The 15581-nt window shown below is 34.4% G+C and overlaps 1 protein-coding gene across 3 annotated transcripts in view; it reads right to left on the bottom strand.

The window, feature by feature from the left end:
- The window catches only part of stag1a (stromal antigen 1a), a 291842-nt gene that overhangs the window by 35263 nt on the left and 240998 nt on the right, over positions 1–15581 (bottom strand). For all 3 annotated transcript variants that reach the window (XM_051923034.1, XM_051923035.1, XM_028794702.2), the window contains 8 exons: positions 14162–14279; positions 12191–12294; positions 11257–11349; positions 10623–10712; positions 10176–10379; positions 7957–8027; positions 7563–7650; positions 4380–4460 (listed from right to left, as the gene is read on the bottom strand). In XM_051923034.1, coding sequence (XP_051778994.1) covers positions 4380–4460; positions 7563–7650; positions 7957–8027; positions 10176–10379; positions 10623–10712; positions 11257–11349; positions 12191–12294; positions 14162–14279 — 849 coding nt within the window. The remainder of the gene's footprint in view (positions 1–4379; positions 4461–7562; positions 7651–7956; positions 8028–10175; positions 10380–10622; positions 10713–11256; positions 11350–12190; positions 12295–14161; positions 14280–15581) is intronic.

Raw genomic sequence — 15581 nt, 5'->3', positions numbered from 1 at the left:
TCCTCTAATAGTACAAAAACAAAAAGTACAGTTAAGGGAAGCATAGGGTGAGGTTTAAAAAACAAAAAAAAAGTACCTCTTTGTAATTTATATTAATGCTATTGACTCTGATATAGTGAGAAAGCTTGTGAAATGTGCAAATGCAACAGAAAATATAGAGGCAGATAACAGACTGATCTTAATAAAATAAATTTGCCCAAACAAAGAAATGTATGAACTTAAATCAATATAACCAGAATGTTACAAAAAATACACAAACAGAATTCAACAACCCAATGGTTAAATAGACATTGATAATCAATGGATTGATAAGTGAAAGAGAGACAGGAGTCTGCAATAGACTCACATATCTTAGTGATTTAAACATCACTCTGCTCAGATACAATGATTGCCACATTGCTGATCAAAAGTATTCTGCTGACCATTACTTTGAAATCAAGGGCCTCATACAGCATTGAAAAGTATTTACTGTGATTCCTACTGGTACACAAAAATACAGCGAGATAAAATAACATGGATGCAGGTGACATAATTATTAAACCTATCAATAACAAAAATACAGCAATACCAGACACATACACAAAGTTTTTTAGTTTAATTCACTGTTTATTTTCTTTTGTTTGTTTCTCTATACTAGGGGGCTGCACCCCCTGCTTGCTTCGCTCGCCAACCCCCGGGTTTGGTCCTGTGGAAATACAATTTAAAGTCTTTTTTTTATGCATGGGAATTTTTACATATGCATTATGTTCACTTTTGATTTTAAACCTTCAGTAAAAACAATATTTGGAATGAACTTTTCTTCAAGATCGCATTGAATTTTGATTCGTGTGGTCTAACAGTGTGATAATGCAATGTATAACTGGCCGTGAGTGAATATCGTTTCTTTGTCTCTTATAAAAAGACTTTTTCAAATGTTTGTCCTTGTGATGTAGGTTAATTGTCATTGCAAAAGCTATTCTCACGGGAAACTGTAAACGTTTTAATACGAAAGGCATATCAAGATCGCCTTTTTGCCCGAACACCGTGTCCAGTTCATTCAATAAAAATAAGACTTTCTGATAAAACAATCTATACGAAAGTAGGAATCTCCACAGCCAATGTAGCCGGTGGCATTGTTCTTAAGAAGCTGCGGATTTCTGGCCATTTTGGATTGCACATCATTATAAGAAATAAATATGGGTGACTGATAGTTCTGGATATTGCCATTGCATCATGATATAACTGTTGCAATGCTCTTGGACTACATTGATATGATGATGGTAATATTTGAAATTTGAACGTGATCAATGAGACCTTGCATATGTTCCGTTCTAAGTTTAGCTTGATTCGATTTAATAAAGAGGAGACGATTAGCAGTGACTTTTACAAATGCATTAATATAATATTGCGATAGACGTTGAGATGATAGAAGTGGGTTAAATACATGGGAATGTATCGCTAATTAGGACCCGAAACACTGTGTGGGTGTTATTCGTTTTTCTGAATGCATTTGTTTCATATTGTACGACCATCCTGTTTCACCATCTGGGAAAAGCAAAGGAAACAGTAAAGGGTCGGCATGTGGCGATGTATTTGACATAAATGACGAAGCATGCTTTGCCTTTGGATAAACACGAATATCTACTCTGTCTTTGACAGCTCCTTCTTTTGAAATTATTATCGTTGACAATTCATTACATGTTGGTTTATTATAAATGCGACTGTGATCTTTCGGATTCAGATAGAAATCTAAGACAATTTCTTTGTCCGTGTTTTCTGTAGATAAATGTCGTGTAAAGTTCGATACTTTTGGACGTATGGATTTGTATCCATTATTGGCTGTATAATTTCTAGTACGTCGGATCGTTTAACTCTTTTGATTATATGTTGAAGCACTTCTCCGTGATCATAAATATACACCTGACCAAATTGAGTTTTTTTCTAAATTAAACTTGTTGTAGCTTTAATTGTTGTAGGACCACAGATTATCATAGCGTATGGTCCATTATTGTGTAAATCCACGTTTTGTACACTGAATGATGCTAACGCAAAAAGATTATTGTAGACACATATATTTTGCCTGTAGTGTTTGTGGATGTCCCGTTCACCAAACAACAAATCTTTTAATTCTCACGGAAGAGCCTGTTTATTGGGAAGTAGCAGTAGTTTTCCCTGATGGCAACATGAATTCGTTGATCTACAAGTCTCCAACTTAAACTTTAAAGCCTTACAATATCTACATACTTCCGACATATCACCTATGTCCAAATATTCGCTCAGTGTTTGCTGTTCTGATATTTCACAGAAGCAATACTTTCCATTTGTTAGCGCAAATGCGATCTGTACAGTCTTTTTTTTTTTTTTGTTTGACACATTTGAATTTTAGTACTGTCATATTTTTGAACTTGCTCTGGGTGTGTATGGCGCCAACGTTTTTGTTGAGTCTTTCGAATTTCACTGCTTTCATATTCTGTAACCTGCTCTGCATGTGTATGGCACCACCATTTTTGAACATCTTTATAAAGTTCTACTGTGACTTGTACTGTTTGTCTTTTATTTCAGATCCTGATTGGACCTGTAAGGTTTTCAATTCCACTAATTCTAGGCCGATTATTACTGTCCTTAGTTTGTGATGTTGAACACAGATTATTAGTGTTCCTGTTTGCATTCTTTTCTCTCCATCACTTTTGGGTCTGTTTTTCGACACGCTGCTCTTGCTCTTTCTTCTTCGCTTTGTCGTTTATGAAGTTCAGGCGGGGTAACCACTGAGAGGTTAGATGACCATGATCTTGTTTGACAGTTTTTGTAAGTAGGACGTGATTTGCCTAGGTCACCGTCTCATGGGAACAGGCTTCCAATGGATGTCAGTATGACATGACTTGACCGTGTCGCAGGAAGTGAAAGTGTCTCTGCCTCTCTGAAGTGTCTCTCTTCAAGATCACGTCTCGTTGTAGGATTTTCTTTTAAAATAGAGAAATATCATAAACATACAATACACATACGGTATGCATGTTATTCTTATATATGTGTGTGTGAGTATGTGTCATACTGATTGCATATCATGTGTTAAGTTAAAGGAATGTCATTTACAGCTGACCTAGAGACTCTTTTGAGTATTCAGAAATAAAACAGCAGCAGCATTTTCAAAAAGTATAACATTAAAGCAAACACAGTAGGTGGAGTTTATGGAGCTGGGGATTAAGATCGAAAAAGCAGACTTTTGTCAAAAGTCATTATAAAAGGTCTTAATTTCTACTAAAAGATTTTAAGTCAATTCTTCCAGAAAGGTGCAATGGTGAAAATTAAGGCTTGGAAGGTAGTGTTAACTGCTGGAAGCAACAACTGTTATTGACTTATTTCCAAGCTCTGGTGACCAATATAAATACTAGTTTCCCTTCTGAATAAGACAGCCCCATCATCCCACGGTTTAGTTACTATGTACATCTGACATCTTACAGGTGAACATTCTTTGTTATTCATAAAAGCTACTGAAATTATATTTTTGCTAAGCTCATATATTTTTGTGTGTGCGTGCATGTTAAATATTACATACATACATACTGTATAAATATATACATACTGTATATATTTTTTTAAATATTTTGTTATGTGCAATTAAGAGACATCCTCAAGGCTCTGCACAAGTAAGCAATGCCACCCCAAGCAAAAAAGGAGGCACTCTTGGTAACGTAATCTTCTGTGTTTCCATCCGCAGTTTAGAGAATCCCCGAACAGAGGGCAAGTGACATCATTTCCAGGACCACTTCGCCAAAACACACCCTTTCTGGGAATCAGGGCTTCAAAACCAACTGGGACCGGAAAGAGGGTGTGAGCTTGTTGACTAACCACCACTGAGAAGGACCTACTCAAGAATACTTCATTCTTTTCTTGTTTTAGCACCCTCACATGCTGTTGATTTTGATGACTTTTCCCCCCTCACATCCCTGGGATTAAATAGGTCCCACTGGTTCCCTAACACTTCTTTGAGGCTCAAGTCTGCTATTTATCACAATATATATATATATATATATAAAAACAGACAACAAAAAAAGACAGTAAATCAAACATGACTGCAATCTTACTCATAGTGCATAATTCAACTGAGCTATATGATAATACATTTAAAAACAAGTTTTCTTCCAAAATTTTTAAATATGGCAGAATATTTAATTATCAAAAAACAACAAACTGTAATAGTTGCTAAGTTTACCTTCTAGAAAAACTTCAAGATTGTTTTTGGTGAAATAACCATTGGCCCCCCACAATTATGCACAATTTAATAATTATATGAAGAAAATGAGAAAAATAATGCTTAAAGGATTATTGCATGGCAGAAGTACATTAATAAAAAGTGGGTGAACAAGGATGAAAAGTGCTATAAAACGGAATTAGATACAAACCTTAGACGGAGAACTTTCTGTAATTTTGACTAAATGCCAAAGAATAGAATAATGAGAACATTGCAGAGCCTGCACTGCAATCTAAAAAAGAAATGTAAATTATATATTTACATATGTAGTTTTATTAACTTTCAGTTCATCATGCATTTGATTACTAAATTTAATACATAAACAGGTCACAGAAGTGTACAGATTATACCAATAAAATTTCACAGACAAAGCAATAAAAATAAATGTACTGACATGTACTGACCTGTAATTGTATTTCTTTCCTTAAGAAAAACCCTGTACTACTGGCCTATTCAAATGGTGGCCCGCAGGCCACATGCAGCCCTGAAGCAACCCCAAGTGGCCCACTGGCCTAGCCCATGGTTCCATCAGAAAAGGACAGAAAAAGCAAGAAAAACACATTTCCTGAGCCTTCAAAAAATTCCTACCTAAATTCCTAAAGTAGTCCAGACTATGAATGTAACAGTCTGCATAGTCTAGCAATACTCAACCCTCAATGAAGCACACTGTGTGTCTGGAAGTGGTGGTGGTAGTTGTCTATGACACAGTGATTTTTTTTTTTTTTTTTGTGATGGTACATTGGCCATGACAGTTAGTCGTGGACTCATCTAAATATTAAATGATTCAATTATCAATTGTGTGCCGAGTCTTAGTCGTATACCCGTTTCATCAGGTTAAGTGTGAACATGGGTTTGTGCAAATGAATCTAATTGCTTCTCCAATGACAGCCTCGTTACTGACAAGCACTGTCTCTGCACTTCTCTTCATACGATTGGTTGGCCCTCCACTCACACGCTTCGATCCTGTGGATTCATGGCTGTTACGAGGATGACAGTCATTGACACTCAAAGCAAAGAACAAATGAAAAAGACTGCATTTGATGAAAACATGTATATTTTGGAATTTTCTTTAAAACTTAATCAAATTAAGCACTGATTGCTTTGTAGGACTACATAACTTTTTTTGTAGAATGTGGAGCATTATTATCTTAGTTAATATTCTTCAATTTCATAAATTCTTTGTAATTTTAAACTATCACGCACAATATTATGCAGAACAATACATCTAAGCAGGTGGCATAATGACAGCGCTGCTGTTTCGCCATAAAGAAATGGTGGGTTGATGTCCTGGGTCCTCCCTGTGGGTAATTTGCAAAGCGTTTTGAGTAGTCAGTAAAGCTCTATATAAATATAAAGAATTGTTATTATTACTATTACACTTGATGACTTCTCAATTTAAAATTTTAAACGTTAAGCTGTTTCACCAACAAAACATGTAGCACTAGGACTTTTGGCTTCTATATACCTCACAGTATCTCAAACTTGATCCAACTACAATGTAGCCGTACCGCCACTTTTTTTATTTATTTATTTATTTTTATAAGTAACTGCTAATCGCACATGTGGTGATTTAAAATAAACCTGAGCTCCCTCAGTGTGCAGTAGATGTTATAATCGTGTGTGTTAGTTATTGTTACCTCTTGTTATGGGTTTGTGCACTGATAACTTTGATAGCATTGGCAGTTCTTTTTTATTCTGTTACATGCACTTTGTGATGTGCCTGGGTCATAGTGTATATGACCAAAACATTTATTTTATTTCAAAAGGAAAACAAATGTTATTTCTAATATTGTGCACCTTATTTGATTTTATGCACTTTGTTATTTACCTGGATCATATATGACCAAAATATTTATTTTATTTCAAAAGCAATAATGTTATTGCTAATGCTGAGCACTGTTTTTATGCACTTTGAGATATGCCTAGGTCAGACATGACCAAAATGTTCATTTTTGTATTTCAAAAATGGAAAAAAAAGTATTACTACTACCTCATATTCTGTTCAGTTACAGCTTTTTTATGGTTTTTTATGCACTTTTTGATGTGCCGGTGACAGATGTCACCAAATTTAAAAGGGAAATAATGAATAAAAATTACTTATTTTTCAATACATTCATATTGGTTTAAAATTTATTATTACATGCTGCTTACTGGCTGCTGAAAATTTTTAGCCCAGCTAAATTTCTTGGTTTGAAAATCTGGCTCAACTGAATTTGTAACTAAATAGCCCTGCTCTACACCTTCATCAGTAGCAGTCAAAATCCCTGCTGTACTATAATGAATTTCTTTTTTGACTATTTAGTCAGAATTGTTTGGTAGTCTTCAACTAATTTTAGTAAAAATTAAGTCAACAGTGATACCTACCATCCAAATAAATACATGATAATGGCTTGGAGTTAAATTCTAGTTGTTAATCTACATGTGAAAGAAATATATCAGCAGGTCAATAACTTTTGAGAAATCAAGTTTAAGTTGCTAAGGTAATGCTCAGCAAAGCTCTGAATAAAAAGAATGCAGTGTGTTTATATTATTTATTTAACTGATTTAAAAAGTAGATTGCCAAAAAATGTAATTAAATATGGTTTCATTTTAGAACAAAATGTCAGTGGGAACTAGAGGCAGCTAAAAACTCTAACTCTGACAGAAAAAAATGAACATCCTGGGTCTATGCAGCATAAGAAACAGCATACTGTATTAAGTCTTTAAAATAAACCAGGTTAGGCTTAAAAAAACTTCTCTCTGAATGAGAGTTTTCAGTCTATGTGCTGGTGCCAGAATCTGTTGAATTTAATTACAATCACTCCCTTATTCAAAGTACCTATTAAAAGCTTTGTTCTACTGTACTTGTAACGAGTTAATTTATAAATAATTAATCCCCAGCATTAGATTTACCAACATCTGGATTTTGGTCAGGTCTAATTATAAACTTAGAGATGTTCATTTGCTGACTGTCCTGTTTTTATTTGCCCTTTAGCTTGTTTAGATATTTATGCATCAGCTTCAAAGAAGCAAGTTAATAAGAGATCCTAGCTGTTCTAAATTTCATCTACCAAGCCAAGACCAGAGATCCACTAATTAAATGGGGTTTCAGTAAAATAATAGAATGGAATATTAAAATCTTTGTCACATTTAAAACATTGCTTGAATGAGGATCTGTATTTTTTTTTAGCATTTCTTGATTTGAGTTAAAAGAGACATCTTGAACATAAGATATATTGAGATATCTTTAACAATTGTGAGTACAATAAAATAGTACAATGCAAGAATTCTGATACCTTTCATGTACTTCATGCAAAAAACTAAGATTTATTGATTACCAATGAATACAACATACCTGCTCAGGCATTGATCCTTGTTCAATACCACTCTTCAAAAGCCTGTAACAGTTGCCAAATAAATCCCATCTGGTTAGATCATGTGCACTAGAAAGCAAAGATAATCACGGTTCAGAATAATTCAAGTGTAACTAATTAAATGTTACTAATGTACGGACAACTGAAGAAAGTAGGTTAAAATATAATTTACATGTATGCATTAGGTAATTTTTAAGATACGGAAAAGGCTCAAACCTTTACAACAAAACCAAGTGAACCAAAACATTTTTTTTTTACATTTATCCCCTTCAGATCCCTTATGGTTACTTGTTAAAGATCACACAAAATGTACAGTTTTCAAAAAACGCAAATGGCTTAAACAGGAAAAAATAATGAAAAACTGTTTCAGCATACTTATGAAAAGCTGTTAGTCGTTTCAAAGTGGAGAGAACATTATAAATGTCATCATCATCAGCTTCTTCACCCTGAAAATATATATAAAATTTACTTAAGTTTATTAACACAATAATTACTATTAACAGCTTTTCTTAGAACAATATAAAGTCTAGATATTGTCAACATGCTATATCAAATGCTATCACTAGGAAACAGGTTCTGATTTTAGTACATACAGTTCTATTTACGAATAAATAGTTTCCAACATTTGCACAAATCTTGCCCTTTTTTGCCATTAATTGTAACTGTTTTATTCAAACTGATGTACACATCTAAACCAACCACAGTTGGATGAAAAAGAAAAAAAAAAGCCTTTTGACAATTTAAAATAAAAAAAAAACAAAAAAAAAACACAGGCGTTCAGAGAAGCTACTCCATTGCAAGAGAGATGAAAAGCTAACCCTGATGACACTTGAGGTGGACAGTGATGTAAATCCACTTGAGTGGTGGAAAACACAAGTAGTATATTTCCCAAAATTGGGGAAAAAGTAATTGTGCATCCTTGCCTCAAGTAGCACTTCTGAGAGAGCTTTCAGCAACCAGAAGAAATGTTGTGACATATAACCATACTGTTCTGAAGCCAGACGCGGTGTACAGACCAGTGTTTCTGTCACACAGCTTGAAGTTTCCTCAGTAGAATTTCACAATTGTTTAATTTTTTCTGATATCTTTGTGCAATATTGGACAGAACTTGAAGTTAGTAATTTGTTTAAAAATGTTATGGGTTTGTTTTTTTTTTGTACCTTTGTTCAATATATGACAGAACTTGCTTACAATGGCTATAATTATTTTTTTCTGTGCAGTATTTGATGGAACTTTGAATTTTTACACAATAGTACAGTTTGTTGGATTTTTGTTCTTACTTGTATGCTGCACAATTCACCTTACAGCTGAACAGTTTATGTTTATCCAAACTGTAATATTCATGCACTGTAAGTTAATTATGATTAGTATTTTATTCCCTTTGGATTCATATTTTGTTTACATTAAGGGTGTCTGTTTAAAATGCTCTCTTTATAAAGGTTTTGTTGGTCTTTTGAAGACCACTTTGAAATGGTTTACTCATACCTGCACTGTTTGATCTCAGCAATACTTTGACTTGTGATTTTGAAGTTTGTGTTATTTTTATTTCAGTTTTAAGTAAGTAAATAAGACCTATTTTCCTTAACTGTTGTTTCTATTAATCTCATTAGTAAGCTACAATTAATATCCTATTAACAAGACCAAGCGAGATCAATAAGACTTTTACAAACACATTTTTAAAGGATGCTAATTATTATCATCATAGTCCCAGAAAATATTGAGATATAACTTTTGCCAATATCGCACACCCCTACCTAATATGTCCAATTTTTAGCACCAAAGGTTTCAATTTAAGTAAAAGTTCCTTATGCGTTTCAGAGGCATGTTTGAGGCAAAAAAAGTAAACTGGAAATAATAAATTTTATCATAGATTCCTGACAATCTTTTCTCAAGGTAAGGATGCTGCAAAAATCGGACAGGAAAAAAACAATTTGTTAAATTTGTTTATGTACCCCGGTCCACTAGAGCACACTAGGGGTTAGATTTGCACGAGGACAGACAGTCTGGCCCACCCCAATCACATTATGTGGTGTGAGAAGTCTGCAGGGAAACCTAGTACTATTAGGGTAAGCTCCTAAGGGGTATCTGCAGACCACGTATGCTCTATATTCTATCTCACCAACGTACATGAGCACATTAATCAATCCAGCAGCAGCAGGCAATATCTTTGCAAAATAATTAAGATTCCTTGTACGTAAAAAAAATGTAAGAGCTCATACGTGTGCTCTTTTCAGTTATTATTGTCTGCTGTCTACAGAACTAAAGAACTGAACCAATATAGGCATCATAAATCCCTAATTATACAGTACAAAAACCACCATTAATATTATAGAATGGACCACTACTCATTAACAAGCACTGCCTTACTAGCCAGTCATCTCATTCCACTCAGATGGAGGCATTTTAACCAACAGCTAGAATAGTAATAGAAAAATGATGCTCTCATTTCTCAGTGTGAGTGCCCATAAATAATGCCTTCCTCATTTTGCATACTTCTTTAAGTAATCTAAAGAAATGGGTAAATATTCATAATCACTGTAAAAGGAGTTATTTCATACTGATGTCTGAGATAACAATACAGATATATTCTGTACCTCTTGCAGCAAATCTTCTACAGAGTGATTGAATCGATCCACCATTTCATCAATAAGCTGACTGCGGGCCACATCCACTCTGTTCATGATGGTGTACTCCTCGCTGCACAGAATACTGTAGGTTTTGCTACAAGCTTCAAGTACCTCTGTTTCAGTGTGCTTTTCCACCACAAATTTAATTTGTTTTAACAAGGCATCAAGGTGCTGCAAAAGAAATAACAAAAACAATACAAAAGACCTAAAACAACAAAAGATTAGCCAAAGATTAACTTTTAATATGATCAATGAAATGTTCAAAATGTATTAATAACGGTTTCACTAGTTTAGCTAGAGTCTGGTCAGAAGTGTTACTATGATAAATTGCAAAAGACTGTATTTATATTGATACTGATAGTTTCAGTCAATTTACCTATAGAACCTTAAAATCAAAATATTGCACACACTTACCTTTTCCATTCTCCCTGCACTATATATTTCTAAGTCAAAATACTGTGGAATTTGTAACAGGTTTGCCACCTTCTCAGAATCTGCTTGATACTATTAAAATGAATAAAGAAAAATGTGTTTATTACTAATTTATCTTCTTCATTAATACTTTGAACATTGTAATCAAATGACAATTTAGAATAGTGTATTTGTAACTCTTGATTTTACATAACATTCTTTAAATATGCCAAATGTTAATATATATGTGGAAATGTTACCAAAGAGATGAAAACTGTCTCTCTTTACAACCCACTGCAAACTGACAAAAATGTTTATTCTGTGCAGAGCTCATGCACTATATAGCACGAAAGAACGCTTGTGGCATTTGCAGACACATGAGGTAGAAAGAACTATGTATTAAAAATTTGTAAAAGTATTCCAGGCTGGCATAAAATTACAAGTTCTCAAAAACAAATTTAAAGTAATAAAAAAAAATGGCATTAACTAATTGTAAAGTAGGAATTAACAGGACATGAATTAAAATTATACACATATATCAAAATGATTATTTAAAGTATAACATTTCTGAAACTTGCTAAATAAAATGTTATTTTTTTTTAAAATATCTAAAAATTATTCTATAAACATTCTTTACCTTAGAGAGAAGCATTGGAAGTGCCATGATGAAGTGTTCAGTTATCTTATTTTTGTCATCTATTTGCATTTTCCTTTCTTTAGCAGTCAGCACCTGTGAAAAGACAATGTACTCTAAGGACATATATTCAAACCACAACATACAGTATAATCCTTTTCATATTTTACTTTAATTACTATCTAAAAGTTATTTTTCAACACCTACCTATATTTTAAAATATAAGTAACCCAATTTAAAATTAGCACTGCATTTGTGAGCATCTGTGGCAGCCATAAATTAAAAATTAAAGATATATAGTGTGACTGTATTTACCAAAACTACATTGCTGTAAAACACTAAGTCGCTATCTAAAAACAGCTGAATTGAAATTTAAAATAGCTAAATTAGTCAAACACTGGCAAAAATAATTTTAAAGAGTGCAATTCAATGGTCTTCAAAGCGGTCTGTATGTTTTTCTGTTGTGAAACATAGGCAGAAAACTACCATTATTAAGGAACATTTATTCTTCACATCTACATTTTTGGCTGGTTCAGTTTGACAGAATGTGAATTAGCCTTCCTGCCAAATACCCAATAAGATCTAGCACATAGGTTTAACTAACCTTGTTGTAGTTAAGTAGTGAAATAACAAAAGCATGTACAACATGTTAGATTATCAGTTATATGAATATAAGCTGTCTGTACAGTGGATTCAGAAAGTATTCAGAACCCTTCATTTTGAAAAAACATTCCTCAAAAAAAAAAAAAAAAAATTCAAAAGCTGTCCATTTCAAATGTCTATACTTTTAAACTGTTTAACAGTTTTGTATAAATACTATAAATTAAAGAGTCCATAAAAGTATTGTATATTGTAAATAACATGAGGTTACAAATATGTAAAAATTCTTTCCAGAAATTATCATTTGTATAAAATGAAATAAACTCAAGCAACATACACGTTTTCCGGTTCCTCTACCAACTGGAGGATGAGCTTCAGCAGCTTGCCGGATTGTACACACCATTAGCTCTATAAGAGCACTCTCTTGTCGATCTGATAATACTGCATAAGATGAAGGGAAAAAAGTACACAAAACAGACTTGATAAGTTGTTTTAACTACAACAACATTGCTGTGAAGTGCTTTACCAAAGAAAAATTAATAAACAGTATATACAGTGCATCCGGAAAGTATTCACAGCGCATCACTTTTTCCACATTTTGTTATGTTACAGCCTTATTCCAAAATGGATTAAATTCATTTTTTCCTCAGAATTCTACACACAACACCCCATAATGACAACGTGAGAAAAGTTTACTTGAGATTTTTGCAAATTTATTAAAAATAAAAAAATTGAGAAAGCACATGTACATAAGTATTCACAGCCTTTGCCATGAAGCTCGAAACTGAGCTCAGGTGCATCCTGTTTCCTCTGATCATTCTTGAGATGTTTCTGCAGCTTAATTGGAGTCCACCTGTAGTAAATTCAGTTGATTGGACATGATTTGGAAAGGCACACACCTGTCTATATAAGGTCCCACAGTTGACAGTTCATGTCAGAGCACAAACCAAGCATGAAGTCAAAGGAATTGTCTGTAGACTTCCGAGACAGGATTGTCTCGAGGCACAAATCTCGGGAAAGTTACAGAAAAATTTCTGCTGCTTTGAAGGTGCCAATGAGCACAGTGGCCTCCATCATCTGTAAGTGGAAGAAGTTCGAAACCACCAGGACTCTTCCTAGAGCTGGCCGGCCATCTAAACTGAGCGATCAGGGAGAAGAACCTTAGTCAGGGAGGTGACCAAGAACCCGATGGTCACTCTGTCAGAGCTCCAGAGGTTCTCTGTGGAGAGAGGAGAACCTTCCAGAAGGACAACCATCTCTGCATCAATCCACCAATCAGGCCTGTATGGTAGAGTGGCCAGATGGAAGCCACTCCTTAGTAAAAGGCACATGGCAGCCCACCTGAAGTTTGCCAAAAGGCACCTGAAGGACTCTCAGACCATGAGAAAGAAAATTCTCTGGTCTGATGAGACAAAGATTGAACTCTTTGGTGTGAATGTCAGGCGTCACGTTTGGAGGAAACCAGGCACCGCTCATCACCAGGCCAATACCATCCCTACAGTGAAGCATGGTAGTGGCAGCATCATGCTGTGGGGATGTTTTTCAATGGCAGGAACTGGGAGACTAGTCAGGATAAAGGGAAAGATGACTGCAGCAATGTACAGAGACATCTTGGATGAAAACCTGCTCCAGAGCGCTCTTGACCTCAGACTGGGGTGACGGTTCATCTTTCAGCAGGACAACGACCCTATGCACACTGCCAAGATATCAAAGGAGTGGCTTAAGGATAACTCTGTAAATGTCCTTGAGTGGCCCAGCCAGAGCCCAGACTTGAATTCGATTGAACATCTCTGGAGAGATCTTAAAATGGCTGTGCACCGACGCTTCCCATCCAACCTGATGGAGCTTGAGAGGTGCTGCAAAGAGGAATGGGCGAAACTGGCCAAGGATAGGTGTGCCAAGCTTGTGGCATCATATTCAAAAACACTTGAGGCTGTAATTGCTGCCAAAGGTGCATCGACAAAGTATTGAGCAAAGGCTGTGAATACTTATGTACATGTGATTTCTTAGTTTTTTTTATTTTTAATAAATTTGCAAAAACCTCAAGTAAACTTTTTTCACATTGTCATTATGGGGTGTTGTATGTAGAATTCTGAGGAAAAAAATGAATTTAATCCATTTTGGAATAACGCTGTAACATAACAAAATGTAGAAAAAGTGATGCGCTGTGAATACTTTCCGGATACACTGTATAGAAGGTAGTATTCAACATTAACATTAACTGAGCAGCAAGTAGCATAGAAAAAGTTTTTGATTTTAATGCAACATGACCACTTTGTTAGAAAGTTACACTAGTTAAACGCCCTACCTTCTTCTCCTTGCACAGGCTCTTCCAGGAGCAGCTCAGTCATACATTCCCAATCTTTCAACAGCTCCTGTGAGCTCTCCCATAAACTGTCAACTAAATAGGCTGCATGCTCATGAAGCTGTTCACAGGGGGAGAAAAAAAAAAGAACATTTAGTCCATTTGAGCTTGAAAGAATCAAATTCCCTTCTTGCTTTAAAACATTAAATTAGTCATGATTTAAATAATTTTCTAACACTAGATGAGTTTTAATTTGACTGAACTTCAATAACAATTATTGTTAAATTATAATACAGTGAAGAGTTATTTTATAACATATTAAATGTTTTACCAAAACTCATCATTCTATATAGTAGTAAGCCTTATCCAGTATACTCGAGAGATTTTTATAGCTAAACTGCTATAAAGCAGCTAAACTATGACCATATGTAAGATACCTTTGTTTGCTGCACTGTTGCAAAATATCAAGTTTAAATTAAAGTTTACGTCATGTGTACATAGTTCGATTACATCTTTAATGTCTCCTCTAAACAGTTCACAATAATACAATAACAATAAGCAATAATAGTCGGTCATAGCTGTATCACAAGGAAGCCAGTGGACTAGTTGCAGTTTGGAAATATCAAATCTGCATGTTCACTACTGTGATGGAATAAATGTCACTGCACAGTCTCCCCAGTGTCATTTTAATTGTTGTGCAGAGGCTCCCCATTTGATCATATTATATATAAAAAAAGCCGCTTTCTGACTGAACAGACACTGAAGCTTGTTTCCTCAACCCAGTGGTCTTCAGTTATATGTTTTGCATATTTGTAGAATAACATCCAAGTAGTACAAAGTTTACAACTCTTGAATGTAATGTTTTTGTAAATGAGACAAAAAACAATGGATGAAAATTTAAATATCATAACATGCAAAAGAAAGACAGACAGAAAGATAATTTTATTCGTCCCAAGTGGGGAAATTTAAAAAACAACAGCAGCACCCCCTCAAATACCACTCAGAAATTACTAAAAGGACAGAAAAATTCTGAATTGGCTAAAGACAAAAAGAGCAGTTACAGTCATAGTGAGGCATTATAAAGATGGACTTCACAGTATAACGGAGATTCAGTAGGGGGACGGTAGTTTACTGTAATGTCATATAATCTATGCAAATGATTATAGGGCAGCTAAGTTACTAATTAAATTATTCTTTAATGATAGAAGATTTCTTTTTCTCTCTTTTTTTTTTTTCAAATGTGCAGTAAATGTTCATGTGTAAAGCCACGCCTTAGTTAGGTCTTGATATGAACATGGTAGATTTACAAACAGAACAATGTTCCTTGCATTTGCTAATCTGGGAAAAAGCAAGGATACGTGTGTTACCTCTTCTGCAATTGTAGCAAAAAGGTTATTTATGCCAAATGTAATTTTAAATGTAT

The sequence above is a fragment of the Erpetoichthys calabaricus genome, chromosome 2 (assembly GCF_900747795.2).
Source record: "Erpetoichthys calabaricus chromosome 2, fErpCal1.3, whole genome shotgun sequence".
NCBI classification, from domain to species: domain Eukaryota; kingdom Metazoa; phylum Chordata; class Cladistia; order Polypteriformes; family Polypteridae; genus Erpetoichthys; species Erpetoichthys calabaricus.
The sequence above is the reverse complement of the archived record's forward strand: the minus strand, read 5'-3'. Positions and strand labels throughout refer to the sequence as shown.